The sequence below is a fragment of the Lepisosteus platostomus genome, chromosome 7 (assembly GCF_059453375.1).
Source record: "Lepisosteus platostomus isolate fLepPlt1 chromosome 7, fLepPlt1.hap1, whole genome shotgun sequence".
In the NCBI taxonomy this organism is placed as follows: Eukaryota; Metazoa; Chordata; class Actinopteri; order Semionotiformes; family Lepisosteidae; genus Lepisosteus; species Lepisosteus platostomus.
Genome location: NC_142617.1, coordinates 47,308,846 through 47,322,896, shown reverse-complemented (window position 1 = coordinate 47,322,896; position 14,051 = coordinate 47,308,846). Strand labels below are relative to the sequence as shown.

General features: G+C 36.9%; 1 protein-coding gene across 1 annotated transcript; it reads left to right on the top strand.

The window, feature by feature from the left end:
• Window positions 1-9,415: 9,415 nt before the first annotated feature.
• ctxn2 (cortexin 2) lies at window positions 9,416-9,749 on the top strand. Its single transcript, XM_088641957.1, has one exon. The coding sequence runs from the start codon at window positions 9,457-9,459 to the stop codon at window positions 9,700-9,702; it is 246 nt and encodes an 81-aa protein (XP_088498083.1). The 5' UTR covers window positions 9,416-9,456; the 3' UTR covers window positions 9,703-9,749.
• The last annotated feature ends 4,302 nt before the right edge of the window (window positions 9,750-14,051 follow it).

The following is a 14,051-nucleotide window of genomic DNA, read 5'->3' as shown; positions in this document are numbered from 1 at the left end:
CCACTCTGAAACTGAAAAAAGTGATATAACACTTTGAAATGTAAAAACAACAATGCTGGCCCAATCATAGTTAGTTAAAAATTAGACATATTATATACTGAAGGTGGTATATACAGTAATAATGTGAATCCTGTTTGTATTTCTCATTGCTGCGTGTTACCAGGGTTGGGTTGGTGTAAAGAGATACAGAGTTGATTATTTAAAAAGTGATTTAACTTGGGTTTAACTTGGGTCAAGACCTTTCTATTAAATTCCCACTTACCAGTATTGCTCTGTTGAAACCCCAGCTAGAGTTAGCGTTGGCATTCCCAAACTACTAAGACATTTTTTATGCTAAGTGCTGGATTTTGGGTCCCATGGGAACTTTAGGACTAGTGATAATCTGCTAATTATCTGCAAATCATTTTCTGAGACTTTTGGCTGCCTATGTTGTATATTGGAACAAGTAATAGGTTTATTCCATGCTGAAAAGAGAAGAAAGAAAACACAACATTTCGGCCGTGGAGCCTTCTTCAGGTGTGAGAAAGACAGGGCAGTAAGCAAAAGTAATGTAGTATAGGAGAACAAAAGCTGGGAGAGAGGAGAAGCTGGGAGGTGGGAGCAGGGAACAGACAGAGTGGCCAATCAGGTAGTGTGAAATCAGAATAGGTGAAGAAAGATGTGAAATTCAACCTACAATGAATAGAGAGAATTGAGAAGAAAATTAGTCTGTCATCGAGAGAAGGGGAAAGGTGTGATCCTAGCTGCAGGATAATTTTAGTTTCTGTAGTCTATTGCAGCGTTAAATAAACATCTTCCAAAACTGTTTCAGATCAAAAGAAAACCTGTTCTACTTGGTAAACTCTCTTGATAGTATCATTTTACTTGCAACTAGATATACAACTGGAGTCATATTTAAAGGTTCTTGTAACACATACCCAACATTGGCCTGAAATATTCACTCATTTCAATACTATTACAACAGCATTTTTCAGCTAATTGAAAATTTGTCTAAAGAAGAAATATTATTGATAATCAGTTTCCAAGAGCATTTTCAAAGTTTTAGACATACTTTTTGGTTTGAGGAACATTTTCACATCTGATGCCTGGAGGTCTTCAGAGACTGATTGGCAGGATTGCTCTGTTGAATCCCCAGGTAGGGTTAGGTTTGTTTTCCCACACCATGTAGACAGGTTTTACACTCAGTGCTGGATTTTGGGACCCAAGGAAACATTAGGATGAGTGATAATTTGCTCCTATCTAAATTTGTTTTTGTCGGAGACTTTTGGCTGCCGTTGTTATATATTACAGCACTCAGGAATTGCATTTGGAAACTTGTTCTAATGAAGAACATGAAATTCCAAGATATTCTTTAAATGGTTTTGATTGTTTTAGTCTTGTTTTAGTTTTGGTTTGAGAAAAATTTGCAAATCTGATGACTGGAGTGCTTCAGAGGCAGATTGGTATATTGCTTCAGTTAGGGTTAAGGTTATCATTCCCACACTACTTAGACATTTTGTATGCTCAGTGCTGGATTTTAAGTCCCAAGGGTCCCAACTAGGACCAAAGGGTCTCAAGATGAGTGATAATTTGGTCCCATGTGAAACTATTTTTTCAGAGACTTTTGGCTGCCATTGGAATTGTATTCTAAAACGGAGTCAGATCAAAAGTTGTAAGAAGACCTGTTCTATTAACTGGAGGGCTTCAGACACAGACTGCAGGATTGCTCTGTGAAATCCCCAGCTACTGTTAGGTTTAGTATTCCCACAATACTTAGACATTTTGTACGCTCAGTGCTGGATTTTGGATTCCAAGGGAAGATTAAGACGAATGATAATTTGATCCTATCTGAAATATTTCTGTCGGAGACTTTTGGCTGCCTTTGTTGTACAGTATATTGCAGCGCTGATTAATTGTGTTTTAAAATGGAGTCAGTCTATTGAAGACAATCAATTTCCAAGAGCTTCTTTCAATAGCTTTGATTGTTTTAATTTTAATATTAGTTTTATGGTTTGGGGAAAATGCCAATATAATCTGATGCCTAGAGAAGCTCCTATATAGATCGCGGCAATGTTCAGTTGACACCCCAGGTAGGGTTAGTTAGCACTCACACACTACTTAGACATTTTTTAAGCTCAGGGCTGGATTGTGGGGCCCAAGTGAAGTTTAGGACAAGTGATTTTTTTGCTCCTTTCTGAATTTTTGTTTTCGGAAACTCTCTGGGGTCTGTTTGGCACCGTACACTGCGTGATAATTGTATCCCACAACTGATTTGGTCGGATCAAAAGTTGTATCCAAGCTTTACAGAATCTCATTCACTTGGAAGAGCTTCTTTTAATGGTCTTGATTGTTTTCTACTTAGACTTTTTGGTTTGGGGAACATGTCAAATCCGATACCTGGTGAGGTTCAGATACAGATAGCGGACCAGCTCAGTTTACAAACCAGCTGGGGTTAGGGTTAGCATTCACTTACTACTTAGAGAATATTTACGCTCAGCACTGGATTTTGGTACCCAAGTCAGCTATAGGATAAGTTTTTTTTTTGCTGCTATCTGAAATTTGTTTTTTGGATACTTTTTGGTGCTTGGACAGCACAGTGCACCGCTCAGTACTGTACTTATATCCCAAAACTGAGTCAGACGGATCAAAAGTTGTAACCAAGCATTATTGAATCTAATACATTTGCAAGAGCGTTTAGCAATGGTTCTGATTGTTTCACGCACATACTGTTAGGTTTGAGGAACATGTCAAAATCCGATGCCTGGTGAGGTTTAGATATAGATTGCAGAACAGCTCATTTGACACCCCAGCTAAGGTTGGGGTTAGCATTCACTTTCTACTTAGACAATTTTTGAGCACAGCACTGGATTTTGGGTCCCAAGGAAACATTTGGAGGAGTGACAATTTGTTCGTATCTGAAAAATTTTTTTTGAGAATTTTGGCTGTATTTGTTGTATATTGCAGCGCTCATGGATTCTATTTAAAAAAAAGAAGTCAGATCAAAAACTGAATTTATGCAAATTTCAAATGCAAATGGCCAAACTGGGCCACCAGGACAAACCAGCAGCACTTTGAAAGATTGAATAATAATGATGCCTCAGCATGGTTCTAATTGGACACCCTGCCGGCTGAGCTTTTATGAATCTAATTCCTCTCTGAGTCAATAACTATTACTTGAAGCATTTCTGTAATGGTTCACTGGGAAGCATTCCAGCAAAATGTTATTTAATTTCTGAAGGATCCCATAAGGGTGTCTCTGGGCAGAGCTGGAGAAGACATTGCAGTGCACACCAGAGAATGAAACAGACAGGTCTCAAATTCAGAGTGCAACTTTTCCTCACAGTCTTTAGAGTTATGTTGGTTACAAAGCTGTTACTTTTCAGCAAGCTGACATACATGTTTTTACAAATAAACAAGGCTTTTCTTTTTCTTTTTTTATTGCTTCTTCTTCAAACACTGTCTACAATGTCAGACAGTCAGAAATGTATGAGAAGAAAATGCACAGTAGCTAATTACAAATTAAAGGGAAAAAAGAGCTGAGGGCTTGGCTCACTGACAATTTATTAATTCCATAAGCGGTAAAACTTGCTATATACAGTATGCATGATCTAATAAAAATAACATTGATGTAATGTATATTTGGACTTTTCATTCACCACCTGTCTTAGATTAATTAATGAGGTAAAGTTCACAAATGTGGATTAAACTGGTTCCTGAAAAGACACGTTTTTAAAACAAAATCCTGTCTTAATAGCTTTTTTCTTGCAACAGATGTTTCTGCTTCAGCACTCTGTGTTGCACTTGTGCGTTATCCTGAGCGAGTCGTGTAATGTTATCGATGGCACTAGATGTCGCTGGTTGTGTTGGGACATTCTGGGTTCATAAGAGAAGTGACATCAGTGGAGAGATCATACTGGCAATTTTAGGAGAGTTTGTTGTTAGACTGAGTGATTTGGTGTGTTGATATCAAGTTCATGACTGTAGGCTTTGGAGTCATAATATAGAGTTTCTGAAATATGCAATAAAGTAATTGAACTTATGTCAGACTCCATAATTGTCTCCAAAACTGGTTCTGGAGAGCCGCTCTCCAACAGGTTTTATATACAGTCTTTAAATAATCATTTCTACAGGTTTTCAACAATTGAACTATGATCAGTTAAACAGGTGGTGTGTTCAATCAAGTAACTTAGAGATCAGCCCTCAAGAACCAGTGTTCCTTTCACAGAACATAACTTGCTTAATAGATCAATGGCTTAAATCCGTGTTCCTAATCTTTAACTAGGTGATTTAGAATGACCTCTAAGAATAACTGGATTGGAGCTCCCCTGGGCCAAGGTCAAGACCCCCCCCCACTCTAAAGGCATAAGAATTAGAATAATCTAGTCCACTAATATTCACTCGTAGTCCGGGAGGGATGCAGTGACTTCTTCGTTTCATTTCATCTAGGACTCTTAATGACTTAATTTGAATCAGTTGTTCACATAATTGGTCTCTATAACCACAGTTCGGCATCTTTACTCATTGAAGATGTTGATAATAATACATTACCCATAAAGCTTGGTGGACTGCATCCCTCCAAAACCAGGAGTGAGAACCACAGATGTAACCCATGGGAGTCCAAGACACTACAGTTTCTATAAGAACAATAAGAAAGGTTCCAAACGAGAGGAGGCCAATTGGCCCATCCAGCTTGATTGGGTGTTAAGAGCTCATTAACTCCAATGACTTTGCTAATGCCTTTGAGGATGTTGCTTACTTGAATCAGGTATCTTCATATCCTGCTCTGTTCTAGACTAAAAAGATTTGGTTCTGTTGGTATACGACATAAGCCTGAGAATCTGGAAGCGCCTCCCTGTATTGTTTTCAGCAATATATTTTTGGTAACATGGTGACCAAATGTGTACACAATATTCTAAATGAGGTTTTACCAATGTTTATACACGTTTAACTAAACACTCACCTGTCCATTTTCCTACTGCTTCATCCAGTACAGGTCACAGGTCACAGGAGAGCCAGAGCCTATCCTGTCAGGCAACGGGCGTAAGGCAAGATCAAGCCTGGAAGGGACGCTGGTCCATCGCAGGGCACTCACACACAAACACACTCACAGAAGCCAATTAACAAATATCTTTTTGGACTCTGGAAGAAAACTACAGCGCTCAGAAAAAAAACACACAATCATAGGGAGAACATACAAACTCCACAGTGAACCGGTTTGGAGATGAACCCAGGGCCCCAGCATTGCAAAGCTGCCCACCGTGCCACCACTCTTTCTAACACAACATCCCTTGTTTTAAATTCTGCACTTTCAGCTATAAATCATAATATTCTATTTACCTTTTTTATTGCCCACTAGAAGCTCTAAGTGATGTACCAAGACAAACACCTAAATCATTTTCAGAAGCAGCTTCTTCAAATTCAATATTTCCTATCTTATATACAGAGAAACATTAAAATGCAAGAAATGAATAATGGAAACAACAGTTGATTTATAGTGTATGTTTTTGCTACCTGCATTCAATATTGTGCCTTTGTCTACATTAAGTGTCATTTGCCAGGTGTTCGCCTAGTCTTGAATTCTGTCTACATGTTGTTAAATTTATTTTGCAGCTTCTACAGGGTTCACTACTCCTCCTGTCATGGTGTCACCTGCCAGCTTAAAGTTTACTACCTACACCAGAAACTAGAGCAGTGGTCTCAAGCTCAAATCCTGGAGCACCTAGTGTCTTCTGTTTTTTATTCCAATGACATTTTTAATTAGCTAGTTGTTCAAATTATTTAAGTTGCTGCATAATTTTGATGATAATATAATTACTAATTAATAATTACTAATAGTAATACTTCTAACCAGGCTTCAGAGTGCATTTTAAGTTATTTAAACAAATATTGTGTGCATTTAACTGCAAAAGACTTTAATACAAATCCAATATATATACGATTTTATCTATGTATGTACAGATATACACTAGAAATATCTGTACAGTATGTATTGATATCGGGTCCTAAAACAGATCCAAGTGGCACTTAACTAATCACACCACCCCAATCTGACCCTCCATTATCTATCTGTACTCTCTAGTTTCTGTCCATTTACCAGTTCTGTCCAAATATACACTTGCCAGCTGCCTGTAGTTTGATAATTTATCTTTTATGAGGAACTATATCAAAAGCTTTCTGAAAATCATCATATACCGTACCATATGCTCTGTTTGCATCCATTACTGTTGTTACATATTCCACATTAATTACAATCATAATACTAAATATTAATAAATCAATTCCATCATAATCACATGCTAATGTGGTAGCTTACATTTCCTGTGTTCTGGAATAAACATTTAGTTACTTGGTCCTTTGTTTTCTGTTTTCGACACAACTCTGTGTATCTGATTACTACATGGAAGGGCAGTGGAAAACTGAGAGCAGGAGGATCTTAGGTTGTACAAAGGGGTTGTGAACAATCTACCCAGCCTTGATTTTGAAGTCGATACCCTGGCTTGTGTTCTTATCTCCTTTGTAGGTTTTCCTTACTGTCTCCTTTCTCTCATTCTAGTTCAAACGTTTCTAAATGGTTTATACTTTAACATAATGAAACTCATTTTCCATTTCATTTTACTGAAACTCTTATCTCTACAAATGGCACAATAATCTGAAGATTGAATTAAGTCTTTATTCATGTTTTCAGCTGCTGCACATGGGCTTAATTAAAAACAAGACATATTAAAACTGTTGCTCATACTGTATGTTTCCCAGTTAGCTTGAGCTAACCGTTTCTGACAATAAATCCAGATATTCTGAAAATTAGATCTGGTTTGTTTAGATGTCACAGTCACCTTGATATAAGCATCCCTGAACAACAGTCACATATTCCTCTAATAGGGTCAATTGTTTATAATGGGAAAAGAGCCAATGGGCCTAAATCCCAACACACCAATTCTGCATGGTCTCTAATGCCTGCTTAGAGGTGAGCACATCACAGGGTGGGTATGCAAGGTGTCTGAAACTCTTCTAGAATATTAAACACTGTCTCAGAAGTTCACCTTAACATTGACAATCATAAGAATAAATATCCACATTAGCTTGAGAATTTTCACAATGATTTCTGTTGTTTTTTAATGTTAAATATTTTTAAAATGTGATTTGTTTTTCACAGAAAATTTGACTATAGGTCAAAGTGTTCACATACATTGAAAACACCTGTAACATCAAGCAAACAAAACCCTTAAGTTATGTTTGTAAGTTTATATGCTGAAGGTATGCCATAGATTTATTCGGATCCTTTTATTTGTGCAAGTGAAAGGAAATTCATATTACTAATAAATTAGTTACAAGAAAAATTGAAGTGTTTCAGAATGACTGTTATCCTTTAGCTTTATTTTTAACTTTAATTTGGCTTCTTTCTCAAAAGTCAGAATCCTGAACGACAAATAAGAGACTCCATTCTTCATTGTAGGAAAACAATTATCTGCAACATGAGTTTTTGCTTTGAGACAAACGTAGAAAAGAACTTGCGCACATGCCAGATGATCAATATTATATCATCAGGAGGACACTTGGTGATAAGCCTGTAAGCAGAGATTTTAATGTAATTTTAAAAAGCAGCTTGTAGCAATTAAAACATCAATTAAACAATACAAGTGGATTTATATTAGCTTAAGTGCACAAAGCTCGCTCACTGCATGCCAGCACTAATTGACAGAAGTGACACAGGGAGCCTGCCCCACTGGCAAACTCACAGCACTTCTTTAACATCTGGGATGAGATGTTTTGAAAATAGCCAAATAAACGAGGCAAGGGAGGGCCAGTGCTCTGGAGCAATGCACTGCCTCTCTAGCCTCTTGCAGCGCGTGTGAATGCTACAGAGCACAGAAGACAGACAAGATGGTCGAGACTTCCGAGTTATACGGTGTGTGCACACTTTCTGAGGGGGTAGATGTGAAGGCTGAATCATAATGGATGCCAGCAGCCAGTGAAAAGCAGAAAGCATCTTTCAAGAGGATTTTCTGCCCTGTGTGGGAAAACCAAGCCCAGGGAGCTGTGGTCTTCTGGGGGCACAGATCAGGCTTTCTGCCTTTGAACATGTGTGAAGCTGAGCCAGTGGGAGCCAAAGTGCCACAAGACTGGATTGGGGCTGGTCTTCTACAATTTATGAAAGGGCTATGGAAGAATCAATATAAAAGCTGACCGTTTTTCCTGCAGAGGAATAGGCTCCTCTCAAGTAGAATTCTTTGCAACAAGTCTGAGAGAATGAAGCTGGAATGAAGGTAAGCTGCATGCCAAACGACACACAGCAATCTGGACACTTGCAAACACTGCGTCTTTGTTTTGGGTGTAAAAGTGTAGCTGGTACAGCTTCATATGGTCAGGTCATAACCAAAGACAGGGAAGTATTTCCTCCAATTTAAACTGCAACAATAATGCTGTAGCAACCTTCCTGCCACATATTGTATTTCTTTACTATATGATTGAAATGATCATCCTTTCACTTTCTTGTAAATTCAGTCAACTATACTCTGAAAGCAACAGGTAACATTTCTTTTATCAGGGCTTTTGCATCCTGCATAAGCAGTCAGAAACATAAAAATAAAGCGTCAGGGTAAACGTGAAATTAAATATGTAGTAGTTCTTACTATTTTGCAGTTTGGGGGAGGTATTATAATAAGCTTGTACGTTATGACATTAGTATTGGGTTATAGTGTGTTAAAATTAGGGATGAGCTGTTTTTAAACATCCATGGATTCAAAATGTGTTATGTTTAACACGTTTTCAATTACATTTTATAACTGAAACATTATATTTATATTGCACATAATGTTTAAATAATCAGCAATTTAAAAAGAAATGTAACCTCCAAATGTAAATAATCACTAGAAACTGATTATTTCTATATGTAAAAGTAATTATTTACACGGAGTATCAAAAAATCTGTTTTAAAAGAGTGATAGTAGATGTATATGTTTCAAAATTGCTTTTTTTCCTTTCTTCATCTTGTGACAATAAAGCCATTTATTCTGTCTGTTCTATTGAAGTCTCTTCAATGAACTCATTTGAGAAGTTGTTGAAAGTAGGCAGCTTTAGAGCAGGAGCTACAAGATAAAATTACAAGTTAACCAAGCTTTGATTTGTTTTAGTATTTTTATAGCTCATACACAAATAAAAGTATTTCTATTGCAATTTCTTTCTCTATAGAATCATAAAAAGTAGCACCAAGCATTTCTCAGCTCATTCTCTAACATAGCCTTTTTAATAAAATAAATAAAAACTTATAAAAAGTTACATTTTGAAAGATGCAAAGAGGCTGGATTTGTAGAGCCTCCAGGTTGAAGTATAATTTTATGGCTTTAAGTAACGTTTGTCTCATCAGAACGTCAGTATCAATGAGAGCTGAAATACGGTCCTGGCTTTCTCTTTCAGATTTCTGCAAGTAAACCACAGCTGTGCCCAGTATCTGCAGAATGAAGAAGCTTTGCTCTCACCATGTGTAACATCCATTTCAACCACTCCCTGGCTGCGTCGAATGGAAATGAGTTAATGACATATTCTTTGACCCTGGAACAGAAAACAGCTTTCGCATTTGTGGGAATGTTGCTCATATTCCTGGGATTGCTGATTGTGAGGTGTTTCAGGATTTTGTTAGATCCTTACAGCAGCATGCCATCTTCTACATGGGCAGACGGTGTTGAGGGAATAGAAAAAGGGACATTCGAATATGCCCTAGCCTGACCCCACCAGACTCAGAAAGTGGCCCACGGATTTATGTATTTTCCAGTACTTTCACTTAGATCCAACAACATGCTGAAGATTCATTATGGCTTATTATGCACTGTAAGCGTCCTACTAGAGCGTCCTCTCTGCCCGTTTATCTATATAAATACAATCAGTGTGATGTATGTCCTTTATTACTGCTTTAAGTCCAGGGAGATTACAGTAATTATTCTGTAGACATGTAACTTGATATGCATTGAACCAAGGGAGAAGTTGTAGTCTCAGGGAAAACGATGGCTTTATATCAAAGAAAGAATGTCGGAAAAGAATTGATTGAACTAAAGAATGGTGTAGGAATATTCTGAGAGTTATTTACATTTGCTATTGTGCTCACCAAATCTTCTTGTTCACTGTGTTTTTTTAAGGATCATCTAGAGTCAATGGAGCCAAAACTGTAATTGCTTTAGAAAGAGTTACCTGTTGTTTGTTACCTGCTGAATGCGCTGTGTACTCGGAACATCATAATCTCATCGTAATCTAAACAATGTCAAATGGGATTTAATGTTCTCTCAATGCTTCTGCTTGACTTGGCCTCTAAAATACCCATCTACATACTGTACATTTATTTACAGCTCTTTTCTCTGAAGAACAAGTAATGTGTATTTAAGAGGTTAATGAGGTGCTCACTATTAGTGTTAGAAAGCACCCGGCAGAGAGATAAAAAACTATCCCTCAAACATTCACAATGTTTTTCTTACTCAGCTTGACAAAAAAGAAAGTATTCTAACTCTTAGAACAAGCCTCGAAATGTTTTTTTTCAGTTCAGAATTTACTTCACTTTTTCATAATCCAAATAAATGCCACATAGGTTTGCAAAACTCTTTGCTTATGTTTAAAACATATTTACATTGCCTCTTGGTACTTTTGCAATTTAAGCTTTTATAGTGTTACAGTAATACTGTAGTGTATGTTGTTTTAAGCCAAAAAGCTTTCAAAGTCTGTGATACAATCACAGTCTGTGATTACTCCAAACGGGCCCTAAAGTCACCCACTAATTGAAAAAGGGATAAACTGTACAATTACATCACAAACAAGGGTCTTTAAGAACACTTAAAACAGCACCGCTATTATATCAAAGAACACTGAATATATAAAATTTAAAGAAACTCTCAAGCACATTTGATGTAATGAACCATAGTAATGTGGCACAAAGGTATTTATGAAGTTGATATTAGTATCAACAAAAGACCATATTAGAATTCTTTATGTCTTCCCTCATGTGAAAACTCAAATATGTGATGCACTAACAAAAGTCACTGTTATAAATTACTGCAGTTAAGCAACAGATGTGTCATTGAGAATGACATATCTGTGACTGCAGTAAGAATCTCTGAAATGTGATTCATTCATACTAATCTAGTTGGTTTCAACCTCAGGATTTTTAGTGATCAACCTGCATCTGCTTAATGCCAAGGATATTAACTTAGCCCATACGACAATAAACAGCAGACGTGCACTAGTGTAGAACTACTATAGTACTACCACCTTAAACACACTGATTTTGGTTAATCTCAATATAGTCATTAATTACTCAGGAGCACAAGTTTTGAAATGCTGAATCCTACCATACAACGTTAAGATCTGAAAAATGTCTAAGTTGCCAAATTTTTCAACAATGGACATTTATCAAAAAAGGCGTTTTGAAACATAACATTACAATACATAACAATACATAACCATAAGAAGTGGTTCCAAATAAGATTTTGATAGTTTTTTTTTTAATTGCAGGAGAAGCTGCTGTTGTGATTGATGATGTACTCTGTTTTTTTTGTCAAGTAACAATTGTCTTTTCCTGTGCCACTATACCTGGAAAGCTTCAAGCACTTTTGGCAACACAGGTTGTGATCTGGGCCAATGTGAAATTTGAAGTTTTGGAAGAAATTAATCGAAAAATCCATTACAATCACTATATGATTTTAAGCTTGGAAAACTTCACTAGACTATAAAATATAGTCTATATAATCACTATAAAAAATGTTTTGCTCTATGTGTTATATAACAAAGAACAAAGGATTAGAATAGTTTTTTATGTAATGTATATTCATTCACTTATTTAAAATATACATATATGTAGAAGCAATGTATTCTACAGCATTGCCAAAGGCACTTAATTTCCAGTTAAATTCAGCTGCAAAAGGTTTCTTTAGGGCATCAATCTTTCTGTGAATCTTTGACAGAAGCTACATAAGCTCTTCATTTTTTCCATGTATTTCTATGAACAGCTAAGATGGATAGGAAAACCCCACACATCGATCTAAATAATAGTTAAGGTACAAAAAAGCAAAGATTAATATAATTCTGTTGTCTTGTTTTATCCATCCGAAACCAAGAGTTTATGCCCTGGAGAGACTCTTTGCAGATGGAGAAGGCCTCCAGGGCTTAAACTCATTTACAGACACTGATCCCAGGCAGCACTCTTCAGTCTGACAAAACAGCCCTTTATGAATGTTAATTTACAAACAGAGACTAAACTACCACAAAAAAACAAACACGAAGATGCTCTTTCAACTCTACAAAGCTGGTTCACAGAGTTAAGAAAGGGATTTGTCTCTGCTGTATTGGCAGAAATAAAGGCCCGAATGCTAATAATAGCAGAAAATCCATCAGCTTTCCTGTTGACTCATTTTCCTCCAATTTAGCCTGAAAAAAGGGTTGAGAAAGTGTATCATTATAAAGCAAGTATGCAACTACTTTGAAAGGGTGTGGATTTGCCTTACTGTAAACCAGAATGGATAAATGTGCCTTTATATAGAAATGTTACAAAACCGTTTTCACGGACTGCTCTGTTAAAAGTGTGCTGTATGTGCGACTTCTAATCTAGGATCCCTATCTCTTCCCCTTGTCCTTGAACAGTGCAGGAGGAGACAACAGTCACTGTGAAGTTGTATAAATGTTGTCTAATAAAAAGTCTCCCTCCTTGTGCTTTTATCTGTTTGATTCTTGACAAATGTACTGTTAAAAAATGATCTACAAGACATTCTTTGGAACTCCAGAAGCTAAGATAATCTCCAATGTTATTAGTCATTAGGGGATAAATGATGATGAGGATGTAAGCTGATAATGCACAATTTGGAGGGGTAGAGAGAAAAGCCTTTGGTCTCTATCTGCAGCACTTGCATAGAAAGCCTTTAACTTTGGCAACAAAAGTCGCAATGGTTAACATTGCTGCCTCTCAGTGCTGGGGCCCTGGGTTTAATTCGTGGGGTTCTGTCTGCGTGGAGTTTTTATGTTTTCCCTGTGTTTGTGTGGGTTTCCTCCAGGTGCTCTGGTTTCTTTCCACCAAAGACTAAAGATGTGCTGGTAGCTTAATTGGCTTCTTGAAAAATTGGCCCATGTGTGCATGTCTGTGTTTGTATCTGTGTGTCTGCCTTGTGATGGACGGGCATCCTGTCCAGGCCGTACTCTGCCCTGTACCTGTTCCTTGCCAGGATAGCTCCCCACAACCTTTCATTGGAAGAAGTGGTTAGAAAATGGATGGACAGATAGTTGGAGTCTCACAGATAAAGTCTGACGAAACATTTATTCACAGAGACCTTGGAAGGATTCTTCCAGCATCACATCTTACTGAAAATTCCATTCTATCCAGGCAGTAATTCATAGATAAATGACAGAATTTGTCTGTGTTGTAACAATTCTTTTGAAAAGGCTTTGAAGGTCATCCGGTAAGTTGTTTTTAACACTTATATATGCAATTTAGGATTATCCTTTTTTAACAAGGAAGTGTTAAAGTGAAGTAATGTATTGTAGAATACAGAAGCATTTGGTCCATGACCTTTCTAAAAAAGTCATGTGTCTTAAAAACAAATCCTCTAGGGCATGTTCTCACCATTAATCGCGGTATCATATTAACTTTTACAAATACCTCACATGAAAGGAGTTTACAGGATGGTTAAAGTCATTTAAATTCAGAGTTTTTACAACATTTGAGTCGGCAAACACATTGCTCAAATAGAAAGCCTGGCAGAGCAATAGCAACAGAAGTAAAATGAGACACTTGTAAAATAATGCACTCTCGGACATGCACTACATATTAGACAAAAATGACAACTTTTCATACCCAAGATAAAAACTGACAGAGCTGTGAAAATGTATATTTCCTTTCTTTGTTCTATACATGTATATGTTCATCATCTGAAAAAAACAGAGCTCTAACAGTACTGCTGTATACCAGGGGTCTCGAAACCCTAGTCCTGAAGAGTCCAAATCCAGCAACCAGTTCTATAGGTCACCATTAGAACACCAGTTTCTTAAGACATGGAACTTTCTATATTAAATTCAACAGGTGATTTGTTTAATTAAATAATGTA